The sequence below is a fragment of the Cebus imitator genome, unplaced genomic scaffold, assembly GCF_001604975.1.
Source record: "Cebus imitator isolate Cc_AM_T3 unplaced genomic scaffold, Cebus_imitator-1.0 Scaffold2, whole genome shotgun sequence".
Taxonomy (NCBI): Eukaryota; Metazoa; Chordata; class Mammalia; order Primates; family Cebidae; genus Cebus; species Cebus imitator.
The window spans coordinates 1,764,974-1,791,040 of NW_016107317.1; the positions used below are offsets into that span (position 1 = coordinate 1,764,974).

A 26,067-nucleotide genomic window follows, 5' to 3' on the forward strand; every position below is an offset into this window, starting at 1 on the left:
CAACTGGGGCTGATTTAAATATATACCTATGACCCGCTTCTTAACCCGTGCCATTGTCACCAACCCACGTCCTTTCTGAGGCAGAATCTGTTTTCAGAATGAGGCTTGTCTGCTTTCTCCACTGAGAGCCATTGCCCTTCTCTGGTTTGCTTCTGTCTTCAAGACCTTCCTGTTCCTTTACATAGACCATGTTCCATCTGTATCTTCTTCCCCAGCATGGATATGCATTCTCCACCCCACTCACTATCCTGGGTGAAATGTAACTCTTTCCCTACTCACCCTCTACCTCCTGGCCCCCTCTTCTAAACCATACTAATTTTTTAAAGGAGTGATATAGTTTGGATGTTTGTCTCCCCCACTCCGCAGATCCCATGTTGAAATGTGACCCTAGTGCTGCAGATGGAGCCAGTGGGAGGTGTTTGTGTCATAAAGGTGGATCCTCATGAATGGCTTGATGCCCGCCCATGGTCATGAGTGAGTTCTCACTCTACTAGTTCATGTGAGAGCTGGTTGCCCGAATAGCCTGGCACCTCCTCCCCTCGCTGTCTTGCTTTTCATGTGTCATTATGTGACATGCCTACCACTACCCCACCTCACCTTCCACCATGAGTGGAAGTTTACTGAGGCCCTGACCAGAAGCAGATGCTGGCACCATGCCTCTTGCATAGCCTGCAAAATTGTGAGCTAAATACACTTCTCTATAAATTAGCCTCTGGTATTCCTTTATAGCAATGCAAAATGGATGATAGGAATCCATTTTGGACTTTATAGAAATGCAAAAAGGAGAAAGGCAAAGAGAAAAATAAAAGCAAGGAGAAAGAGGAAAAGGAAGAAAAACAAAGAGACTAAAGAAGAAAATACTACCACCTATATTATGGGTGAGTTTTAAATCTTAAAAGTCAGCGACAGAATTAAATCGGGATTAAGGAAAGAATCCTGTATGGGTTCTGAGGTTTAAATATTTGAGAATGCCTTACACAAGTTTGAGTTTAGGGAGAAGAAGCAACAATCACTTTCTGAAATGACCATCTCTATGTCTGATATGAGAAATGTGGAAGACTAGAGGAAAACAGAAGAGTTTGAATCGTCCTCACATTCAATGATTGTTCTGTATACAGCTAACACATGTTTTTTTTTTCCCCATTTATTTATTTTATTGCTTTTTAGGTTTTGGGGTACATGTGAAGAAGATGTAAGATTGTTGCATAGGTACACACGTGGCAGCGTGATTTGCTGCCTTCCTCCCCATCACCTACATCTGGCATCTCTCCCCTTGCTATCTCTCCCCAGCTCCCCACCCCCCACAGTCCCTCCCCTATTTCCCCCCAGCTGACCCCAGTGTGTAGTGCTTCCCTCCCTGTGTCCATGTTAACACATGCTTTGCTATGCCTGAACTACAATAAGCACTGAATATCTTCCAGCATGGTTATTAGGGTCTTCAATTATTTTTCCTAACTTATATATCTTTTTATGCCACTAAGCAGATGAAGTCATCCCCTCCCTCTATACACAGGTGTGTGTCATTTCACTAAATATTTTGCATTAAAATTTGCATTTTTATGCATATACATAAAAATGTGGCTTTCCTTAGACTTTGGTACACTTCTGTAATAAGATGAAAGGCCAGTGCCAGCTATACTACTTATTATTATGCATTCATGTAACCTTTTGGTTGGCTCACATGTAAATTAGATTAAGTGAAGTGAACCTATAACACATGTTTGCCTTACCATAAATCTGCCTGTGCTTGGCACTCAGTGAACACTTAATAACGAATAAGAGATGGGTAATGACCAAGCAGCTCTTACCATAATGTCTAAAAACTAATTGACTCAATTCCTCATTTATTTTTTAACCTTTCATCACTTTCCAGGCCAAGAGGCAAATGGGGATCCCATGGGAACAATCTGGCTCATACATTGGTTCCAAAGACGGGGAATTTGCCTCAAGGTTGTAGGAAGATTGAGCTTATCACAGCTCCTTGATTAAGAATCGAACAAAGTACTTTTTTTCACATCAGTTATTCAAAGTCACTCTTTCCCATCCCTCAAAGGCTGGGCCGGGAGGACCCAGCCTTTTGAGATGGCAACTTTCACTGGGAAAGAAGAATTTGGGGGAGGAGGAAACAAATGTTGAGTTGGAAAACTAAAGACACTGGGGAAAAGTAATTAGGCAAGATTCATAAGAGGTTTGCTATATTAAGATCCATCTATCTCAAATAGCATCCGTTCTTTCTACAGGTTCCAAAAGTAGCTCTGTATGAAGAGAAGCAGCAGCTTCTCAGGACAGAAAGAGACCACAGAGGTATGTGGCAGGTGTACCATCACGTGAGTGACAGAAACAGACCATCAGAGCATTACAGAGCACATGGAGAAGGAAAATAACCACTAACTGCTCCTTGGAGAAATGATAAATGAAAAATGTAGACAGGTGCTAAAAACTCACAGTTTCTTCCCAGCTCAGGGGGATAAAGATGGGTTTGGACAACTGATGTAACCATTTTCCAAACATTTTCAGATCATCTAGTACCAAAAGATTTTCAGATTTTTCTCAAGAACCAAGAAAAGTCTTCCCTTAGAGAATATATAGCATAAGAAATTCTCCAGCTCTTTCAATCAACTAAAGTTCTCAGTTGGAAGAAAACTAGCTTAGGATGTCTTGGGCCATAGTATAGGGCATCGTACTATATTTATTAATAAGGCACAAATGAACGCTATGAAGTTCCAACAGAAAATTAATTCTTGTAAGTGTACAAAGTAGGGTTGCCAGATTTAGCAAATAAAAATACAAGAGCCCTATGAAATCTGAATTTCAGGTAAATAACAAATATTCATTTGATATAAGTATGTCCCATGCAATACTTAGGATTGACTTATGCTAACAAAATTATTCACTACTTATCTGAAATTCAAATTTAACTGGGCTTAGGTATTTTTATTGCAACGCTGGAAAAATGCCTCCTCCAGGCAACCCAGATACTACCTGGAAATAATCACTAAGTCTATAGAGGGCCAAGCTTCAAGGAGGTAAGAAGTTATCAGTGAGGAATTTGGATTCACACCTGATAAATAATGTTCATTTGATAGTGAATTGAGATAGTATATTTAAGGATCCTCTCTGAGAATGATTTTTATGCCATAAAAATATTTTTTTCCTTTGGTAACTGACAAGTGAATTACTTTAAATATGTATCTCTCTTTGGGATTGAGGTATATCCTATAACCTCTTCTCTCCATCCCCGAAATCTAGACTTAAAAACTTCCACCACATAGAAAGCAAGCCACAATCTGGAGAGGTGTGAATAAGAGCTGTACCTCCCCCTACAATGCTTCTAGGGAGGAAAGGGGCTATGAATGGTACTGCCTTTTCAGAAAGCGAAAGGAGAAGCCACTTTCCTAGCCTACAACCCTAGTGTCATCCTGGGGCTGGGCTACTCCCAGAAATCTCCCAGAGAGCCTTCCTCCTACTGCAGTAGCTGAGAGGAAAGCAGCAGGCCAAAGAAAAAGTCATCCTTATAAAACAACCAGCCATTTGCAGCAATTTTATTTGCAAAGATTTCCTGCTGTGGCTAAACGGTGTGGCTGCTTGGTTTGTTATTTAAAAGAGTGACCCTAGTGAGACCAGAGCTCTGAAGCCGGTGAAGAGTCTGATTTCAGACCAGGGTCAGTAGGAGGAGCTTGAACTGAATGTGCCTAATTGAATTCCACTGCTGCTTTTGAGCATGCTGTGCCTGGTGATAAAACTGCAGATTTGGGGCTAACTCTATAAACCGTTAGTCAGCCCCAATCCTTTCTGGGTCCTGATAGGAAACTATATTAAAATATTCTCAAAACAGGCAATGATTAGAGTCAAGAACTAGAAGAAGCTGTATCTGGATGGAGAGGAAGGAAAAGAAAGACAATGGAGACAGGTGAAGGATGCAGGTATATGGACAGGAGAGATGTCCAGCAGGCAGGTAGATGCAGAACCCAAGAAAAGGCAGGGAACTGGGGTAATTTGCAGATGAAATGTCTTAGTGGAGAAGTAGGTAGGTAAATTTGAAGATACTTCTTAAGCAGTACATTTGGGAAATCAAGTGAAGCTGGACTCCCTTTCTCTCTCTCAATCTCTCTGCTCTACACTGGTGCCTGAGGAATTGATGAATAATCTACACTATGTAATCCTTGTTCCCTGCAGGACTGCCACACTGGAGAAGACGGATGTGGGCCTCTGTGGCCATCTTGACAATAAGCTCTTGGACTGAATAGGGCCACCTTCCTGGGTGGCCACATGGGAGCATCTCAGGCCTCAGGGAGATGACAACAAAGGGTAAAACCAATTGTGATCTCAGAGATATGTGGTTAGAGACCAGGCTTCAGAAATGACATTTACATTGTAATGTAACATAAACTAAGCAGGGAATAATAATATCTGCAGATCGGTGTTTACCCAGCGGAAGTTTTAAGTTAAAAGCAGGCATTCCTGGACCATATTTATGAACTTTAAGGTAACATTCACTTGATTTCTTTGTGTTGTTGGGCAGATGTTTTAGCCTTAGTAATCCTTAATCATTAGCTTTGATTTTAATTAGCAAACATTTGGGAAAATAATCTGAATCGGATTTGAATTTAATACTAAAAACAGTGGGAGGAAAACTAAATCTACAGAACTGAATCAACAGTTTATTTTTCAACGGAATCTTTATTATCTTGAAAAGACAGCAGAACAGGAAGGCTCCTGCAGAGCAGGTGTGCCCTGAGTCTTGGAGGGCACCATTCACTTCTCTGTGCCTTGCACTGTGTGGGAAATGGGGTCAGATAAATGAGTGCAATGGGAAGGTCACTACTCTCACAGAGCTCACAGGGAAGGGAGATAACACAGCATGCAATTGCCAGTTTGAAGAGTGGCTTTATCGGAAAAGTACAAGATGCAGTGAAGGCATATAATGCAGTGATGTTAGTCCAAGCCTTGGGAAAGACTTCACAGCAGAAGTGATGCCCAGACTGAAGCCTGAGGGATCTGGGGAATGAAGAGCATGAGGCAAGTAAAGGCACATCAGCACATGTTGGTGGGAAGGGGCACACTAGAGAGTAAGGTTAAGGCAGAGAGATGAAGAGCTGGAAGCAAGAGAGAGCATGGTGTTTTCAAAGAACTAAACTAAATTCAGTGTTGCAGGAAGGTAGCGTGCATGGCAGAGAACAGCATGAGAGAATTTTGGAAAGATAGGCAGGGCCCATGAGGCTGAAGGCTTTATAGACCGTATTAAGGAGATTGGACCTCATTATAGGGCAATGAAAAGCCCCTGAAAGGTATTATGCAAGAGAATGATGAAATGACATTTTTAGTTTTGATCACCCTGGCTGCATTGTAGAATGAAAAGCAGCAGAACTGCGAGGAGAAAGATCATGTAAGAAGCCCTGCAGTAATTCACGTAAGAAAAAATAGGCTGGGATGTTGTAGGGGAGATGAAAACAAGAACAGTATTCCAGAGGTATGGGTGGGGGGACTAAAATCCAGGGCAAACAGTATGATTGACCATGAGGTGTCAGGGATATGGAACCAAGGGCATCTTGGAAATTTTTATTTTAGGTAACTTTGTAATAGGAAATATAATTTACAGACAGTGAAGATTTGGCTAGGAGAGGGTGGGAGACTAGTGGGAGAAGAGACAGAAGTTCAGCTTTGAACACTGTGAGTTCAGAGTACTCATGGAACCTAAAGAAACATATCTGGCCACAGCTAAGGACTCAAATTTAGGGCTCACGGGAGAGGTTCCAGTCAGAGATGTCACTTTGGAAAATATACAGACATTAATTGTATCCTTGGGAATGGATGAGAAAGGAAGAGGGTCTAGGACAGAACCCCGAGAAGTGCCCATATTTCAGAGACACATAAAACAGGAGTGTGCTAAGGAGCCCCAGATGGAACTGGAATAGAAGGAAACCAGAGATGTAGAAGGAAAACCAAGATAATCTGCACCAAGCAAGGGGCAGTACCTAGGGATGATGGAAAGAGCAATGTCTAGAGAGTTGAAGGTGGAATAATATCAAAATTGGATCACAAATATAACTACTGTGAACCTGGTTTGAGTTTCAACCCTGAACTGAAGCTCTACTCTACAGACTGCAGCCCAGCTCCCTTCCAGAAGTTACCCATTCAACCTCTACTCTATGTTCTTTTAACATCCCAAGTACACCTTTTAATATTTTATTTACTAAGCGAGATGGTGAATACCTGAGTATGCATATGGTTTTTCTGAATACCTTTCTGTACCTCTTGATACAATTAAAAATAATTTCAAATGGATGTCCAAAACACTGTTGAGTGAAAGAAATCAAGCTATTGAACAGCAAATATTCTTATATTTCCATATATGTAAAACTGTAGATTTATATCCATATAAATGCACATGCACAGAGAGATACCTAGAAAGATGTTCACTAATCATTTCTATAATGATTATCTCCAATTAGTTGGATTTATTTTTATTTTTAAAACACACTTCTTTGTGTTCTACTTAGTTTGAATTTTTATAATGTATATACATACAAGTTTTATACACATAATAAAACCATGAAAGTATAGTATAGAATCTTCTACCCCACATAGTCATCTAATACCCCACGGGAGATACGCTGCAGTCGTGGCTAAGTATGCAAGATGAGGTCTTGCTCAACAAACCAGACTAAAAGCAACCACAAAAGCCACCTCTATAGCAGCAGCCTCACCCTTAAAGGCAGAGGCTGAGAAGCAAAAGAGACAAAAGCCAAGCCTGTTTCTTTAAGGAAAGAATATCCTTTATATGCCTACAGACCCTGCATAACCTGTTCTTCACTTTCTCTACAACATAGCAATATTCCAAAGGTAACTGGACTAGTCCTCCCTTATTGCTAAATCTCCTGCATCCTACCTAGTGATCAAGTAGTACTCGGGGATCAGAGAGGCCTAGATTCAACTCCAAACTGACCGCTCACTTGCCCCATGACTTTGGATAATCTATGCCTCCAAGCCTATTCTCTTGTATTGCAAAATAGAAACAATTGTTAAAACCCGACTTACAGAGTTGTTTTGAGGATTAAATGAAGCCAAACATGCAAACACGTAAACACCTAACACACAGTAAGTGCTCAAGAAGTGAAAGTTGTTTTGGCAAGGTTGCATCCAAAACACTACCCCCATCATGACCAACTGCCACGCCCAAGGCCAGGCTTCAACCTGCTGCCATCTTGAACTGTCATTCCTGCGGTTTCTGAACTTTCAACCCCAGTGTTTGAAGCTCCCCTCTGATCTCCACCATCAGTGTGCCCTCTGTTCCACACTCACCTATTTAGCATATTGGACTGGTAGATTCTCTTCTCATGGGTGTTGTAACAACTGCTTTTGGGCTCAGGGATGAAGCTGTGCTCGGACAGCATGTCAGAAGCAGCAGTGGTGATTATGGCAATTCCATCTCTCACTCTGGCGGGGAGGCCATAGTCCCATTCATCATATGATACAGAGATGAGCCCAGTGGGGAACTCCGCAGGCACTGTGTCTGTATCCCCTGCCACCAGACTGGGAACGATCCATGTGTAGCCGTAGCCAGTTAGCCCTACTGAGTTAGCCACTTCAAAGATGTAGGTGGCTTCTTCCTTGGTACAGTAAAGAAGAATGATGGGGCTTTGAAGTTTCTTGAGCTGATTCTGGATCTTAGAATCTCCGTCATCCAGGGACATGTCCAGTAGGAGGACTTCCTCTAGCTCCCAGCCCACAAAGCTATTTTCAATGGTGCTGCGGATCTTGTTTACAAAGTCCTGGTAGCCAGGGAAATAGGTGGTGACAATAGAAAAGATGTACCAGTCATATTCTTCCATGATGTTGAGCATTACGGAAGCTTGCTGTTCAATAGATGGGCCAAACTGGAAGAACATGGAGGATTCATCCTAGAAAAAGAATAGGACAAAAAAAGAGAGAAAGAAAAAAATCAAACCAAAGATGGTAAATGGAGATTTTGAACCAAGTGGATACAAAGATTTGTGTTCATTACTTATTTTTATTAAATGGCTTTAAAAATTTGTATTTATAATAAATATTTTTAAATATTTAAGTTGCAGACATTTGTAATACCTTTCTTCCTAAAATTATCTCCTAGACTTCACAGAAAAATCGAGCTAGGTCCATACTACACTTGCCTTGTCTAAAATCCTTGGGGCTACTACCAGATCCCAGGGAAGCTCCCCAAAATCAAATATGTTATATTTCTACAGCATAACGTATGAAGAGTCACATAATACAAAATAAAGGCTCTAAACGGCCTCATGTCAGTTCAGGTCAGGTTTTGCTGTTAAATGAGTTAAACAAACACATAGGCACATGCTAATGCAGACATATACACACACATACATACTTTCAATTTTTCAAGGATTTTGGATTTCTTGATAGTGAATGTGTATCACTCGGTCACAGAGTGAACAGTCAAAAAATGTCATTGATCTACACATAAACCTATCTAGGGAGGTGAGATAAGCTCAGTGGTCCAGAAGGTGAATGGTATTCAGGTGCAGGTATCAGGGAGAAGTATGTATAGTGTGAAATTCAATCAGTGTGTATTCTATAAACATATTAAGTTAATAGCACATTTAGTTTGCTAATTTCTGATAATAAGATATGCAGAATTGAATAAGGCTCAAACAATACGTTTAAGCTGCAAGTTAAAATTATTGCCATTTGAGCTCATATCTGATTAAGTTTTAATGCAGACATGTAGAAAACGTGCTCTCTCTCTGACCTACAGGACACCACAGGTCTCAGTCTGATCTGGGTATTGCACACACACACACCCGTCTGCCAATTCTGAGCATCTTCTGATTCCTCCTTCCTTTCCAAGGAGAAGCCATTTTAAATGTCTCCCATTTTAAGCTGTGTTTCACATGCTGTTCAGAGATGTCAAGCCCTGCATTTTATCTCTACTTTTAGCTAGATGAATCTGAAACCACAAAATGAACACCCTCTCAGCCTTGTCCTCCTCTCTTGACTATCTCCCCTGACTTCCTCCTGGGTAATGGTATCTCTGTTCTTGCTCTGTGCTCCCTATCTTCTATCCCATGGCTCACCTCCATTTTATAACAATCCAGGCTAACAACACAGTGTCTTTTTCTAAGGGGCAGTTCCCTCTTATCCCCCAGTAAGAGCTTCAAAGTACAGTTACAAGAGAGCTGGGCTTTTAAACAAAATTATATAGTGGTTTCTTGGTTCAGGAATATATTGTTGAGCAGCTGAGAAATTGTTGAGTATTTCTTTGGCACCGCTTATCAAAAAAAAAATACAGATTGGGAAATAACCAGCTGGTATCCAGAAATCCTGATTCGGCAATGAGAGCTGCCAGCCCCCTGGCTCTGCCTGGGATGTTTGTTCTCACAGCTTGAACTTTTCACATTTTCCATAGGCTACCCAGAATGAAACCCTGGATGCCTGGTCATATAGGAGTAATTTTTCCTGCTAAGGGTGAAATGGTGCTCAACAGGGCTCTCTTTTCTAGAATTAAAGATACAGTTGAAGAGGAGTTGCATAGAACCATGCAATTCAGGAAAGCAGGGAGGGTGAGGTACCAAGAATGGGTGAGTAGGCAAAGCTGACCTTGTTGTTAAGTTATACAATACTGTGGGGCCGGGGTCAGAGTGTCTGTGTCCTGCCCAAATTCGTATGTTGAAATCCTAACTCCCAAGGTGATGCCATCTGATGGTATCAAGAGATGAGGTCTCTGGGGAGGTGATTAGATCATGAGAGTGAGGCCTTCATAAATGAAATCAGTGCCCTTATTAATGACGCCCCAGAGAGCTGCCTTGTTCCTTCCACCTTACGAGGACAGAGCAAGAAGGCGCTCTCTGTGAGTCACCGCATGAGCCTTCAGCAGTCACCAAATCTACTGGCACCTTCATCTTGAAGTCCCCAGACGGCAGAACCATAAGAAATAAATTTCTGTTCTTTACAAGCTACCCAGTTTACAAGTAGCCTGAAAGGACTAAGACAAGTGGAAATCTGGGACAATAGAACTTTATTCCAAGAATTATCAGTGGCCTATAGAGGACCATGACAGGAAAGTAAGTCCAGTGGCAGGCAACACCCCTAGAATAGCTGTCACTTTAAAGAGATACCCATTGGTTTTCCTGTCATGCTTCCAGCTAAAGAAAAATTAGCGGATTCCCAAAATGAGAAATATGATCGCATGAGCTTCCACAAGCCCAGTGGTTATAGCAAAGGGAAGAAACTGTCCAATATGCTTTAAGATGTATGAGCTTGGGATAAAAGGGATCCCAGAAGCAAACAAAACAGGTCTACCTATTCTGTGATAAATGAACAAACAGATCCTATCACAGGAAGGTTCTTGAATACATGCAAAGTTCATGTGCTATGAAACCACAGCTGGCTCAAATGCATAGCAAGAGATACAAAAGTCATGGGGGTCCATAGTCAATGAGCTCATGTTAATGAGATCAAATGTAAAAGAAAACCAATCTATTAAATACTAGCTTGCCCCTCCCCTCTGTTCGCCTTCTCTTGATACTCTCTCTCCCCCAATTGCAAATGGCTTGTAAGGACACTGCCAGCTACTGTGTGAAGGAAGCCAATGCATAGTGAGAGTGAGAAAAGAGAAAAATTGATATGGCTCCATCATCCCCAACCACATCCTTATGTTACCTTCCAGTTCTATTGTCCTCCACAATCTGATCCTTTTCCTGACTCCTCTGCCCCCATCAATGCCCAGTGCAACCATTTTATTTTGCCAATCCTTTATTAAATAAGAATCCTTTAGATGACCATTTTATCTGACATCCAAAGGAGGCTAATGAAGCCAAACAGAAGTCAAGAAACAGAATAATAGCTTGGGCCAATGTTTCCTGGTATAATGAGTAGTCCAGGATTATTCATTTAGTTGACACATCAATCTGGTGTACAGTGATCAGGAATGGGACAGCTCTTTTTCAGTGAAACTCTAGGCTAGCTATAAGTTGCAAATGGTGACAGGCTTTGCAAATTATGGCCATAGCCACAAATCAAAGGGCAATCTTCATGTGTGCATAGAGTGGAAAGGACTGGTGGCCACACATCCATCTTTGCAGGCACCCAGCATGCAGTGTGATTACCACAAGTCATTGAGGATGAAGGACAGAGATATAATTCTGTTTGCAGCTCACTATGCTTCCCCACTTACATTTTTATCTCTAATGTCATTATAAAATGTTGACATGCAGGGGTCCTTGGAGCAGTAACCTCCTAGTGAAGAATCCCCGTTGAATTTATTACCTGAATGTACTTCTTCAACTCACCTCAAGAGCATCTTTAACACATTCCTGCATAAAGGGCCATCCTAACACAGATGAATAAGCAATACAGGGAAGGTAGAATTATACACTAGACCCTAACAGTCTAGAACCGTAATGTGGGACCCCCATCACTTAGATGTTTGTGGTGTTTATTTGCTAATAAGAAGCAGCAAAAAGAAGTGTTTTTCATCTTATTATCTGCCTCAGAAAATAACTGCCCCAAAAATTAGCAGTATGTAAGGTTCCTCTTCTGCATCATCTGGATCCCTTATCGATCCACCTCATAAATAAAGGATTAAGTGCCCCAATGTCTGGCAGTGCCCCTAGCAATAGGCTCTCACCCAGTCCCTTTGGGTACTGCCTCAGCTGAAAAAGCCCACTTCTCAAAAGCCATGTCCTTTCCTGGGATAAATGGCACTCAATGACTGGCTGACATGTGTATAAAGACTTCTTGACCTATCTCTGGAGAACTCCAGTGGGTCAGTTTATCTTCAGAATTCCCCCACAGGATTTCTGGAGCTTCCACTAATACTGCATCACACCTGCACTTCTCGTGGGCAGTCTTATCCAATCTTCCCTTCCCGCTCATAGTGTTGATCTCAAGAGCACCCCCTTGCACTCTAACCTCAGACTCAGAGTCTGCTTCTGTGGGAATTTGACTCTATCCATTTTCCCTTTTTCAATATTGAAATGAAATTGCTTCAAACAGAACATATATATTTTCAAATACTGAAATGACTTATTTGGTAGAAAGACAAATCTTTGCCCATTAAATTCAGAGGAGAGGAGAACTGGCAACAATGAGTAGAAGTATTAAAAGGCATTATTGGGCTCAATAGGAGAAATGCATTTGTAAAAATTACAGGTTCTTAAAATGGAATGTGTCTCATAAGGTAGTGAGCTCTCTGTCACTGTAAGCATTCTAATAAGAGCTGGATTATTATTTAACAGAGGGCTTTTCCCCAGTACATGGGCTGGAAAATTTTATGATTATCCTTAAGACCAAGTTCAAATGTCAGGTCTTTTATGTATGTCGTCTTTTCTAACTAGCCCTGGTCAACTTAATTCTATCTCCCCTGTGCTTTTATCACATTTTGTACATGCCCCCATCATCATACTTACACAGTAAACATGCATACTTGCCTTCTCCCACTAAAAATATTTGTTTCTCAAGAGTATAAACTACATCTTGTTCATGTCTAGATACCTAGGTGACACTTGAAATATTTTCCTAGTGTTCATTGTATTAATATTGTAGAAGTTTTGCTTACTGGTTGGAAAAGCAAGTAAAATGAATTTGATGATCTCGTATAGTTTCATATTTGTATGCTGATAGCACATATCTACCTCATAGAAATAAGGCAGGCCTGAAACGTTGTACATAAACTATGCTTTTATAAAATGTGAGGGGATCCCTGCTGTAGCTGGTCAGAGGGGCAGAAAATGCTATAGTCACTTATTTACACCCCTTTGTAGCAAACTCCTTCAAAGCATCATCTATACTCACTTCCCCCAATTCCTCTTCTCCCATTCTCATAAACTGACTCCAATCAGACTTTCATTCCCCACCACTTCACTAAAACTCCTCTTGTAAAATGCAGGTGACTTTGATACTGACAACGCCAATGTCCATTTGCAGTCTTCCTTATCTACCAACAACATTTGAGGTCCATCCAATCCCAGCAAGAGCCTGCTCAATGGTACCACTGGCTCTGCCTCAATCCCCCAGTCTAGTGCTCAACAAATAAGAAGGATGATCTTTTGTAAACTTAAATCATAAGATGTTTTTCTCTACCACAAACTCTCAAAGGCTTCTCAAAGTACTACAAAGAAACAGCCAGCACCCTTGATTTGGAACCCCTATTGGCCCTCAGATCCTAAGCCCTCACTCTGATCTGTCTTGAACGCGCTCACACATTCTTGCTCCAGGCCTTTGCTCTAGCTATTTCTCTTCCCTGAAACACTTTTTCTCCAGCTTTCCAGGTATCACACACGTACCTCTTCCATGTCTTTGCTAAACTCTTGCATTCCCAACAAAGTGCTGTCAATCCTGACCACACCGTGGAATACTGAAGCTTGTCCTCACTTGTCACAGGCATGTCCGATCCCCTTATCCAGCTGTGCTTTTACTTTTTCCCACAGCATTTCTCACCATCTGGTGGACTACATGATTACTTGGTATGTTTATTAGGAACTCACCTGCCTCTTCCCAACTAAATGTGAGTACCAGGAGGGCAGGGATTGGTATATTTTTGTTCATTGCTATAACCTAGCACCTAGAATTGGGGACTGGCCCATAGGGTGCTCTCAGTAAATATCTGAATTTTTAAAATGGGGTCATGGATGCCGCAACCAGATAGCTCTCAAATCTAACTTATCTTTGTTGGCTATCCAATTGTGGTTATATTTTTCCAGAATCTCAAAGTCTTCCACATTATTCAAATCTCAGTACTGTATAATAGCAAAGGGATTATGATCCTGTTAGGACACGAGTATAGTTGCAGATTAAATAAATCTGGTTTTCCTCCTAGTCCCTTTCCTATTATAGGAAAAAAGAAAATTCTCCTTCTGTTCTTCAAAATTTAGTTCTTGAGGAGGATCTGTGTCTGAAAAAGGCTAGAACTGGTACGCTTTCCCTGAGACTTTCTCCACCAGATTAAGGCAGGTAAGGGTAGAAATGATGGGCTAAGAGGCCAGGGTTACCCAGCTGTCCTGAGAAGCTCTGAGTACTTCTTCACTCCTTCCACATCTAGCACAGAAGAGAAGCAGAATATGGGAGACAGAAATCTCTTTCTTCTACCCACATAAGGGGAAATATTTTCCTGTACTCACCCAATCCTAAATCATCATCTCCTTTGATGACTAGAAGTTCTGATATCACACCATCATTTTTTCTAGTGACTAAGGCTGGAGTTAGTTCCTTAGCATGGCTTTGGATAGTGTCAGAGTTTCGTGAGCAGTGCCTTGCAAGATAGGGGAAATTTCTGACGTTCTCCAGCCTCACCATTAATCAAAAATATCATGACTGAAACACACAATGGAAGTGTATTGATGGAGAATCATGATCTTTTCTGCCTGTTAAATGCCAGACCCATTCTTTTCTTCAAACCCTTGCATACAAAGGAGAACATTCTGAGTTTTCAAAAGCCCATGAACAGAAATTCAAGCAGATCTGGCGAGTTTAACAGCCACTCTGGATAACTAAACAACTTCCGCAGAAGCTAGCATTCTTTTTCTTATTTGTTCTTTCAGAAGATAATTGTCCTTTCTACTTGAATTTGGCCCCATTTTCCTCCCTGACTGAGTCTCTTTTTGGATGTGCTTTAATAACCAAATTTAAGCCACAGTACAGAAACAAACTAAAGATATTCATTCACTTTGAGAATGTCTACAAGGTTCTTGATATTCGAGGTCACAGAGACAATTTTACAGCCTGAAGAAAGCAACAGGAAAGGTAATAAGAGGAGAAGAAGGAACAGGCAAATTCCCCATCACTAAGATACCCAGATGAATTACAGAATTAAAGTAAGGGAGCAAAAGGTCTGGAGGATAGTAAGACCACTTCGAGAATATGTTTGTGCCCCTTTGTAAGGTATCAGGACTGCCAAAGTCTTAACAAGTCTGTTTCATTTCATCTTAAATTAAAATTCCTCTCTATGGTCTGCTCCATTATGCAAATCGAACCTATTCTCTGATGGACTGACCTGTATTTTTATTAAGAGGTTCCTTTCTATAAAAGAGGAAGCTGACAAGTTCAGCAACAATCAGGTTCCATGACTGAATAAATGTACTTTTAAATAAACACAAGGGAAGAAGGCAGGAAAATAGGAAGGGCTGAAAAAAACAAAATGAATAGAGAAAAAAAATATTAAACATATTTTTTTAATATGTGTGCATATTAAACTAAGTATTAATTAGGTAGTAGAGTTATCAGTATCACGCTAAATTTATTTAGCCAAATTTATAAAATCATGCGTGGTCAACGCAAATATAGATCTGGGCATTTATAGAATAAAATGAGAGGCATCATTAAACTAAATCTAATAACCAAAGGGAAAATGGATCATTTCTTATTAGGCATGAAATACTAAATCCAAAATTGCCTTATGTCATCAAAATCATCTTATTTCACTTAAGCCGAAAGGACAGCATCTACAAAAGAACTGTGATTATTACTAAAGAGCAGAGTTAAGTACAAGCCAGTGATGGCACTTGACGTACTAGCAGCATTTTTCAGAGTAAAGATGTTGACATTTGTCTCAAATAAATTAACATTCCCATCTCTCCAAACACATTTGATCAGAACATCACGTTCATATGCCAAGGGAAGTGGAGAAGCAGAAGGATAGAAAAGGCATTTTATATTTGATTAAGTGTGAGTGCTAGTACCTCATATGTTGCTGAAAATAACACAAGCACTGGTTTTAGATACAGTGATACATGGGTCTCTTCAAGGGATCCCTCGGAAACAAAAGGCTCTTTTGCCCTTCTATCCCAGCTCCATATGGAGTGAGAGACTAGGCATGGCTGAGTTTAAAATGTGGATCAGGCATGCCTGTCTGGCCACGGATTAACAAGCCATTGTTTCCCAAGCCTAAATGGCTAAATCCAAAAAGAAGTTTTCTGAGAAATTTCTTTTTTTTTTTTTTTTTCCACCAAACATCCAGCAATGTGTTTTTCAAGGTCTCTAGATTGGAAAACTGATCACTACTTCCTCACATATAGCAAAGTACGGCTGTTCACAATCAAAGAGGCTTTGAATTTATTCGCATCTCCCAAACCAATTTGGTCCTCCATCTAAAAGAGGCAATGCATTTTGAAGGGCTCCAGAAATGAAAATAAAATTGCACAGACAGATTAAAAAAAAAAAAAATCCTCAACAACTTGTCAGCACCTGCGACTCGAGTCCCAGCTTCATTCAACTATAAGACTTTGAACTTCAGTAACCAAGCACTGCCTTCTGATCTTTAAACCAGGATGGGCCAAGTACTGTCCTCACCAATACCATCTTCTAAAGCTGGCTGGGCTGCTTTACGCCCAGGATTTGGTGCACTGATTGTGACGCTGGCTGGGTTCAGACATGGCCACCCAGATGAAGCCTTTCTTTTTATGTGCCTCCCATGTGCCCAATCCAAAGGACTAAATCACTTCCTCATGTCTTATTATTCCAGACTCTAGCGGAATAATACATTGCACAGTCCATGAGAAGCTGCCTAAATTCTCGATGCTGGGCTTCCTATATCTACAGATGCCAGCTGGGGTCTGATGCATCTACCCTTTCCTGTTCCATATAACAAGATGATTAGTGCATTATTAGTGTCAACACATCTGTGTTGCCTTTTTCCATGACTCTATCAAACTCCTGCATACCCACACTAGACTGAATCCCAACAAGGGGGTTATCTGTTCTTAAGTAGGGACTCAGAGCTTGCTGACATCCACCCTGTGTCAGGCAACCCCATGGCAGGATTAAGTTCAATCTTCCCCAGCTTTCTGACCCTCCCTAGGCCCTGGCCTGCAATACAAATTGTGTTCAGTGTTTGACTGGTTGCATCCAAGTTTATTTGAGATTTTGTTTGCTTTATACTGAAAATTGCTCTCCTTTTCCAGAATTAATCAACTCTTTCTTTTACTGTGGCTCATTTATGGCTGCTAGTTATTAGCACTAAAAATGGATCTTCAAGACTTCAGTGTTTCTAATCACTTACCCTTCAATTTCTTGATCTCTAACTCTCCTGAGAATGACCACGTGAAGTTTCATTGAGAGTACAACACAATCCGCTAGGATGGATGCCCAGCTTCTAACTGGATACAGGGAGAAACACAGCAAAACTGTTTTTCTAATCACACAATTGCATTCACAGTCCTAGAAAATAGCCTATCCTGTATTCTTTCCATACAAAAAAAGGATATTAGTTTAGAAGGTACAGAATGCTAAGAATCCAGTTGCCAACACAGTCAAGAGTCACTCTCTCTGGCCCAACCCATCCCTCTGACTTACCAGTACTAACCTTATCAACATCTTTGGAGTCCATCTCATCCCTGCTTGCTGCAATCAATACTGCAGCCCAGGCTGAGACCTTTTCCTTCTTTGCCTCCTTTCTCCCACAGTCCTAATTCCACAGATAAAGACCCCTTCAGAATGCCCTAACCAGCTAACACTGTTAGCCCAACAAGTATTGCTGTTCTCCCCTGTGGGACTTCAGGTACCTAAAATGCTGTTGCCATCTCAACTTGGCTCTGGGAGATGGACCAGGCTGGGACAAGCAGCCGTTGTCCTCATGGGAGTTGGTATGGTACCTCACGGCAGGTACCAACAGCGATAGAAATAAGATACATCTTTCCCAGAAATAAGAACTTGGCAAGTAAAAGAATAATCTATTTACTCATTTTTATTTTGAAATTTGTTCACTTGTCTGGTTTCAGACCACACTCAGTGGTCTCCAACATTTCTATAGCTGATGGCATTTCACCTGGATACTTTTCCTCTGATGGAAGCTGGCAAGCAGAGAAAGAGGTCTCCCAAAGAAAATGTCAATTATTATTTAAAACAGAAGGAAACCCAGGGCTTATTCTTGCCCCCATCCTTGTCAGACTCTGGAGTAGAGTCATTTTATAATCAGATACTAGCACTTATTAATGGCTAATCTGAATCCTTCACAACGGGGCCTCTGCCTATAGATGAATCATCCCAGACAAGCATGAGAGTGACACGCAGTCTCATTATCTTTAGAACTGACAGTAAATCAACTCACCTGAAGCTATCAGGCTCAGATCAGCCGACTGTGAATTCTGATCCACGCTAACAAAACAAAATGGGGGTATCCTTATGGCTCAGCAATGACATTTTGATGTTAATTTGGTACTGCATTAAAGGTGCTGATCTGCTCATCTTTTATAGCACAGATGAAACCCTCTGTTAAATGCCAGCCCCAAATCTCAAAGAACAGACACTAAGCAAAGTGGCCTGAGAACATACTAGTCCAGCTCATAGTAGGACCACAAGTAAACCGGTTTTTATAGAATGTGAGGTGAAACTAGATTATTTCCCAAGTCTTCAAAAAAAGTCCACAATTTTCTTCAGTTACGTAAGGTGGTGAGTCCAGCAACTTTACTTTTAGAAATCTATCCCTGTGTCTTTCTTGTGTCCATCATGCTGGAGATTAAGCTATTTGGCTCTCATGCTCTCCTTGGTGGAAGGCACATGATAAGCCCTGAAAAATATTGTCAGTATGAACAAAACTGATGTCAAGATGGATGATGGTTTGTCATTACCCTGCGTGTAAAGATTATTACTAAGCCCACTCTCAGCCTTTTCTTCCTAAGACTAAACAATCTCCCTTTCTAATTCATTTCTTATTGTTCTTATGACAATATTCATTGAGTGCTTATAGTAGGCTCAGTGCTGTGCATGCACTATGTGAATATATTCTCATATCCCATTGAAGTAGGCTCTGATATTTTTCCATTTTACCATTAGAGAAGTAGGCCCTGGTATCTTCTCCATTTTACCAATAGACAAGAAGGGATTTGCCCAAGGTAATCGCTGGAAAGAGAACCTATGTAGGTCAGGCTCAGGCTGCACCCACCAACCACTGCAGCACACATTCCCAGGTTTTTTAATTCATCTCTGTAGCTCTCATTTGAACTGTCTACACATCCTTGTTTCATTAGGAAGCACAGAGTGACTACTAGTCATCCTCGCAGTCCTAGTCTAGTACTACTAGACTCTAGTAGTCCAGTAAAAGTCTAACCTCTGCCTAGCATGTTACAGAGATTATTTCCATGAATTCCTTAAGCTTCAATCCCATGCATCTACCCACTAGCACGGCTAACTAGTGATGGACTCAGTGCACATTAATACTCTCCAGTGCTCTTCTACTGGAGATGCAAACAACTGATTCTTTGTAACATTACTGTTTGCTAATCAACCACATATTTATTAAATGCTTATCAGGCGTAGGACGAAATAGACATGAAGTATAAGTCATCATCATCCTCAGGTGAGCTAACTAGAAGATAAGAATATAGAAAATTATTGACGATGTTCCTTATTTAAATGCCAGCATGAAGTTTAGAATATAAGTATCCTAAGAATGGTGAGAAGGCAGGGCACTATCTCTGGACGACTATACTTTTCAAGCTTCTTTCTATTTATCCCCCTCTTTCCCAGTTCTCCCACTAGTTTTGTGCAGTGAGCAAAGTAGACACTCATGTGCATTTCAATTCAAATGCCAGACTGTGAAAAGAAACATAAGTAACAATGGGCCTTGAACTGTTCCTTGTATTTGTCCTCAGGCGAACAATAAGCCTCTAATATCTACTACGTCAAACAGTCAGGTAAAAGCTAATGGGCATACCATATAGCATCGCATTCAAATCATAGCTACAGTCTAAATGAATTATACACAAATCTTTTCCCATGATCTACCCAGCCTTTCATTTTCATCTCAGAAGATTAGATTAGTATGACAGGACTTGTCCTTTATGAAGTCAGGCTACCTAGTTAAAAAACCTTCTTCTCTTCAATTGATTGCAAATTGACTTTGTTAAGATTTTTATTCCTCAGAAAAGCTTGGGGAATGATAATTTCTCATCTCATCTCTTCTCTCAGTGTATTTGATTTCTTTACACTGGCCTTTTTCCTCTAGCCCTCCAACAGTTTTAATAATTATACACACTGGTTAGCAGATCAATCGATTATTTCAGTGTTCCTAATATAGAGATGATGTGGGCCTTCGAACTGAAATCCAAGCAAGTCACGAAAGTAGTCTAATGCCAAATTTTCCTTCTCCAGTTCAACTGACTAGTCTCTGTGTGCCATTCATTTAAAAAGACATAGATGACTGAATCTCAGTTCTCAAAACTACCTCCATGTCTATTAAATAAATGTATTTTTTTTCTAATTTTCTTACTTACCAATCAAGAGTATATTTTCCAGGCTGCTTTTATTTTTGTCACTATGACATTAAGTGGATATGTACTAGCAATGACACCTGTATATTAACAGCATAAACAGCAACATCATTTCTCAACTTTTGCCAAAAAAAGCATATGATCTGAGCTAGAGGTACTTCCAGGTGCAAATAGAGTAAGGCACAATGTCTTTGTCTGCATGTTATGCTTATTTTGGTTATATATATAACAATTTGCCAACAGAGTTACCAGAAATCATGGGTTAAGTTTGCAAGTTAGCTTCACTCAGAGGAAAGATATCTTGGTTCACAGGAAAATGTTCTCCTTTGTTCATAGTTTTGAGTTCCACAAAGGTGCACAGCTTATCAAAATTATCTGGAAGAGTCCCCAAAAGACCTCTCATTAAGGAACTCCATAGTATCAGTAACCTAGTTACAGCAAGTTGTTAATATTGAAATCTTCAGTGACAAAGAATAAGCTTCTCTCTCTTTAATTCTCTCAACTTCTTAATCCTTTCCTAATGTAAGGTAGAATAACCCCAGATTCCCCACTCTGTTCCTTCACAGAAAGGCAAAGACTCTCCTGCTTTCCTTTACCACAATAAAACTCTTCAGATACCTAATTGGCCATATTTATTAAATATGCACTAAAAGAGGATTTTCACTTTGCTCAATGAATGCTTTCTAGAATCAGAATTAGTTAAGCTTCCTTCTTTGATGTGTCAAGTTACCACATACATCGTGCCCAATTTTCCTTTTAGATTACCTGCCCTGGCTCACAGCTTCAGCTCCACTTTGCACAGCATAGGTACTGTTAATCAGAGGTGGGTTCCTGTACAAAGCAGACCATTGTGAAGCTGCCCAGCACCTACAATCTGGACCTGGCTAGAAAAATAAGCCAGAACCATCAGAGCCCCTGTCTCTCTCAGGAGTCTGAGCCAAAAACACTTGAAAGAATGGCAAGTCTTTCACCTATCACATGAAACAGAGTAGGGGCCATGACAACCAAGGTCACGGGCACTGTGAAGTAATGAGGAAGCAGAAGCTATGGGATAGCAGGTGATGCCTGCAGTAGAAAGGGGAATGTCTCAGATACAAGTGGAAAGCAGAGAAGCAGAGATCTTCAAAATACAGACTATATGTCCTTGAGAGAGACCCAGTAGGGAGCCAGCCGGGGAGTGGTCTTAATTCGTCTCAGCTTTCCAACCCTCTGCACATATATCCTCATAATAAATTGCCTGGTATTTTGTTTTTGTTTTTTTGTTGTTGTTGTTATACAACAACTTAGTCTTTGCTCCTGCTAATTAAGAGATCCAAATTAAAAATAAACAGGTAAAAAGGCTACTGCTAGTTACTATTTCCTTATTTCACAGTATCATTCTTGGAATTTACTCTACAGCTTCCCATTTTCATGAGGCAAACATCTACCTCGATGACATTTACCTTGCTCAGAATGCAACAGAGCAGAGCTAGGTGAGAGTCAGGCTTCGTCCCCTTGCCTGAGACAGGGGACGGAGTGCCCTCAGTAATACAAGGTTGTTCACACAAAAGCACTCCCACCCCCACCCGAGGCCCTTTTCTTATTTCCCATTCTGTTTTCGTCCCCTGTCTGGTTGTATTATTCATTCAAGTGTGGCTTTTTTTGTCACACAGTTCTCAAGATGGATGGCGAGCTCGCCGCATTCATACCCGGCGCTTCGTGCACATGCTCCCAAGTTCTCAGGCTCGTCTCTGGAGGTGTAAGGGTATACTTTCCTAGCATTCCTCCATCTGTTCTTTTATCTATCCGGCCACTGGTGTCTATTCAGTATGCAGCTCATGGCTAACAGAGAACTGGGCATAGCAAGCAGAGACAATTTACTTGGAGATAAAGTCACATCACACACTTGAAGATTTATAGTTTGCTTGGAGATTAAATACTGTTTGCATCAGCAAGCTGAGTAACAGATGCTAACAAAACCACATCCCTTTCACAGGCGTAGCAAAGGTCAATCAGAAGTTGCTTACAAATGTGCCCCCCAAATAAATAAATAAATAAGCAGGTAGATGGGGGCCGGTATCCAAGATTGTGTGAGAATAATCAAAGATGAGCAAAGCTGCATGAAATCCTGGCACGCGGTGGCTGCTCCACATGTCTGAAGCCACTGGGACTCACACAAACCTCCACCAGGTCTCGAGGAAGGCTCTTCGTGCAATATTAAGCAGATGTTAAACCATGCGGAAAGTTAGCTATTTATTTTATTTGAACTTCTATTTTGTTTGAGTTTCTGCTAATCTTTATATGGCTGTTGGTTTCTAGAATTTTCACTGTATCCAGTTCTCTGCAGCTGCAAGAAATGAAATTTCTCCCATCTTGCTCTGCTCTCTCAAGTACCTTATCAATGGGTCCTGAACAAATGCCAAATTCACCAGTCTTCAGCTTTTCCTCATTGCACATAAGGCTGATCCGCATTTTGTTCAAATCATGTCATTCCCCACATCCTTATGAACTTAGGATGGGAGACCTGGCTGTGACCATCAGGGTTACACATTTGTTACTTCCAAATCACTGGGTGTTTCACACTGGCCTGTGTAGTGTCCGTGATCACTTCAAAAGAATTTAATGTTCATTAACAACGACCAAGTTTGATTCACTTTGAATGTATCAGAATATGACAAGGTAAGATATTAAGTTTACCCTCTGCAAAATGGTGGTTAAGCAGTTGTCAGAAAGACTAGTTTCTGAAATATTTAATAAGCTTCACAGAGATTTGGTGTGTGAGAGAAGGTTACGGAGTTACTTGTTAGCACTGAGATTTAAAAGTCAAACATCAGATGAGCTCTTGGTATAAGCATCTCAATACAAGGCACAAAGAGAGGTAGATACATGCTATTTATTCCTGAGAATAATGGTCTAAAGATATTCTGTAATGGACAGGCCCTGTTGTGTGTTGTTCCCCTCCCTGTGTCCATGTGTTTTTATTGTTCAGCTCCCACTTATGACTGAGAAGCTGGAAGCCATCATCCTCAGGCAATTTATTATGAGGATATATGTGCAGAGTTGGAAAGCTGTGAGGAGCTGAACATATTCTGTAATGGATTCTATCTGACAAGAACCAGGGACACCGGCCTCCAGAAACCCCTACTAAATTTTACTCCCTGTATTTCTTTTCCAGGTGCCTCAACCTTCTGGATGATTTCAACAATTGGTTTCTGCAGTCACTACTTCACAATGACTCCTAAGTAACTGATGAGGTTTGGCTCTGTCCCCATCCAAATCTCATTTTGAACTGTACCTCCCATAAATCCCACGTGTCACAGGAGGGATGCAGTGGGAGGTAATTGAATCATGGGGGTGGGTCTCTTCTGTGCTGGTCTTGTGATAGTGGATAAGTCTCATGAGATCTCATGGTTTTAAAAGGGGAGTTCCCCTACACAAGCTCTTTTGTCTACTGCCATGTAAGACGTGCCTTGCTTCCCGTTCCCCTTCCGCCATGATTGTGAGGCCTCCCCAGCCATGCAGACCAGTGAGTCGATTAAATCTCTTTCCTTTATACATTACATAGTCTTGGGTATGTCTTTGTTAACAGCATGAGATTAGACTAATACAGTAATAATCTAAAATTTAGACTTTCCTCTTGATAAACCTACACAGTTTTACAAAGAAAGGTTTAGCAAGAAGCCAAGGTAACAAAGCAACAAGTTCAAAAAAGAACAGAAGCTTACTGCTGCTAAAAAAAAAAAAAAAAAAAAAAAAAAAAAAAAAAAAAAAAGGAACTCGATTTGGAATCAGAAATTTAGATTCAAATCTGGATACTTGGCTGTGTGATCTTCCAAAAGTTATTTACCATATCTAAAACTCATTTTCTTCCAGAAAATAAAAGTACTAATTCATTTAATGAAACACTACATAAGAAAGTGTTCGGTGCAGTGCCTAGCACACAGCAAGTTCCCTAGTTCATTAAGTGTGAATCTATTGACCGCATACCGCATATTATGCACAAGAATATAAGTGAGGATGAGTTTCATTTCATACTGTTAAAATGGTAACAACGTAATAATGGTTACGTTGTTAAATTCATCATCACTTTCATGGTCCTCATCAGTCATGTCGATCAAAAACACAGCTTCCAAGTTTGACTGGTCCTTTAATACAACCTAGAACAGCATGGGCTCCCACCTTGTCCCCTTCCGAATATGTCAGAACACTCCACCTCCTCAGAGCCTGCCGTGGATCCCACTGATTTTTCCTATGACTTTAGTTCATTCACTCAACTGGATGATTACTATGATTTCTGGCCCAAGAGAAAATACCTTGCCTCTTTCTGGCTTCTTACTGTTGAGTCAGATGTCTGAAGAACATTCAACAACCCATTAATGATACTGATTCCACTGTTCCATAAAAGTCGTGTTCTTCAGCCATTATTCCCATTTACCACCTGGTCTCAGATGGATCAGTTCCCTCTGGGGAGGTTTGGTTTGTGCCATTGATGGCTCTTTACCATCAGGTTACCTTCCTTTGCCAGACACAATTCCACTTCACTATCTTAAGGAAAACTACCCCTTTCTTCCCATGTGAAAATCTCGATTTCCTCTAGGCTTGTCCAATCTGAGTTCTTCCCCAATCTGAGGAATACCAGCAGCTTTTGTCTCATCTGCAGACTGGTTTGCTCTGAGCATAAAGAAAAACGAAATCACCCACTTCTCACTCCCATTCATGCCCCCTGCTCAGTCCACATGCTCCACTCACTTGCCCTAATTCTTTGGAATGATTCATCAGCTACAGTGTACTAGCCAAAGTATCCATTTAATATCAGCTCATCAAAATTTTACAATATAAAATTCTCTAAGCACACACATAAAATAATGCAAAGTAATTCCTACTGATAAAGCAGCAGTATTTAAATTATGTCTGCATAGAGTAAATACCTGAACTAAGAGCAAGAAAAGGTAAGGTTGACGTAAAACTTGACATTCTGAATGTCTGAATCACTAAAGACACAATTCTATCACAGGCAACACTGCAACCTTGTAACAGGTTTTTTTTTTTTCTTTTATGCATCAACCAATTTCTAAATATCTTCACAGGCCCATAAAATAATCACAATTTCCAGTGCTATTTCTCATGATCAAAGCCACCCCTGCTCTATAGCAAATGTATTCTCATTTAGCAAAGTCTAAACTTCCATTCTCACCCATGCCCTCAAAGGTGAAGTAAATGCTCCAAGTTCCATTCTCTGGGAGGACCCAGAGATATCATGGACAATAGGTGTGGGTGGATTTCACACTCCAGCACAATGATAGAAGAACTCTTGAGAAGCCCCAGCCCAATGGGGTGAAGGGTTGGAGTGCACAGTTAGAGCTGCAGAAGGGACCGGTGTTTCCAGGTACCCACTTAGTGACTCGCAGACATGTACTTGGCAAGTTCCTACCCATCCAGCAGTAAAGAAACTGCGAGTCTCTATGAGAGAGACAAAATATTCTTTATTTGGAGGTCTATATTTTCCCCAAATCCATTTTTTTTTTCTAAAATAGCTAGCATGTCCTTAGTTGAGTATGTTCATGCACACACCTGCACAATATTGAGTGTTTATGTACAAAAATGCAGAAATGAGTCATCTCAGACAGATCTGTACGTGCAGAGCTGTCAAATACACATCTGTCAAATACACATGAGGTGGATCATGGTGACAAGGTGCCTAACATTGTCGTAGAGGCAGTTGTTGACTGCTTCTTCTTTAAGGTGAACACAGAGAATCACCTTGGAACAGAAATCTACATCTTCCCAGAAGTTCTCAAAGGCAAACAAATGCCTTTTTCTGGGGAGAACTGAAAGAAGACTTTTGGGGTATGACGTATCTATTCTTCTTGGTATGGGCACACTGATTTCT

At 40.7% G+C, this 26,067-nt stretch overlaps 1 protein-coding gene across 1 annotated transcript in view; it reads right to left on the reverse strand.

Moving 5' to 3' along the window:
• The window catches only part of GRIN2B (glutamate ionotropic receptor NMDA type subunit 2B), a 420,712-nt gene that overhangs the window by 180,791 nt on the left and 213,854 nt on the right, over nucleotides 1–26,067 (reverse strand). The window contains exon 5 of the mRNA XM_017528199.2: nucleotides 7,303–7,901. Within this exon, the coding sequence (XP_017383688.1) occupies nucleotides 7,303–7,901 (599 nt within the window). The remainder of the gene's footprint in view (nucleotides 1–7,302; nucleotides 7,902–26,067) is intronic.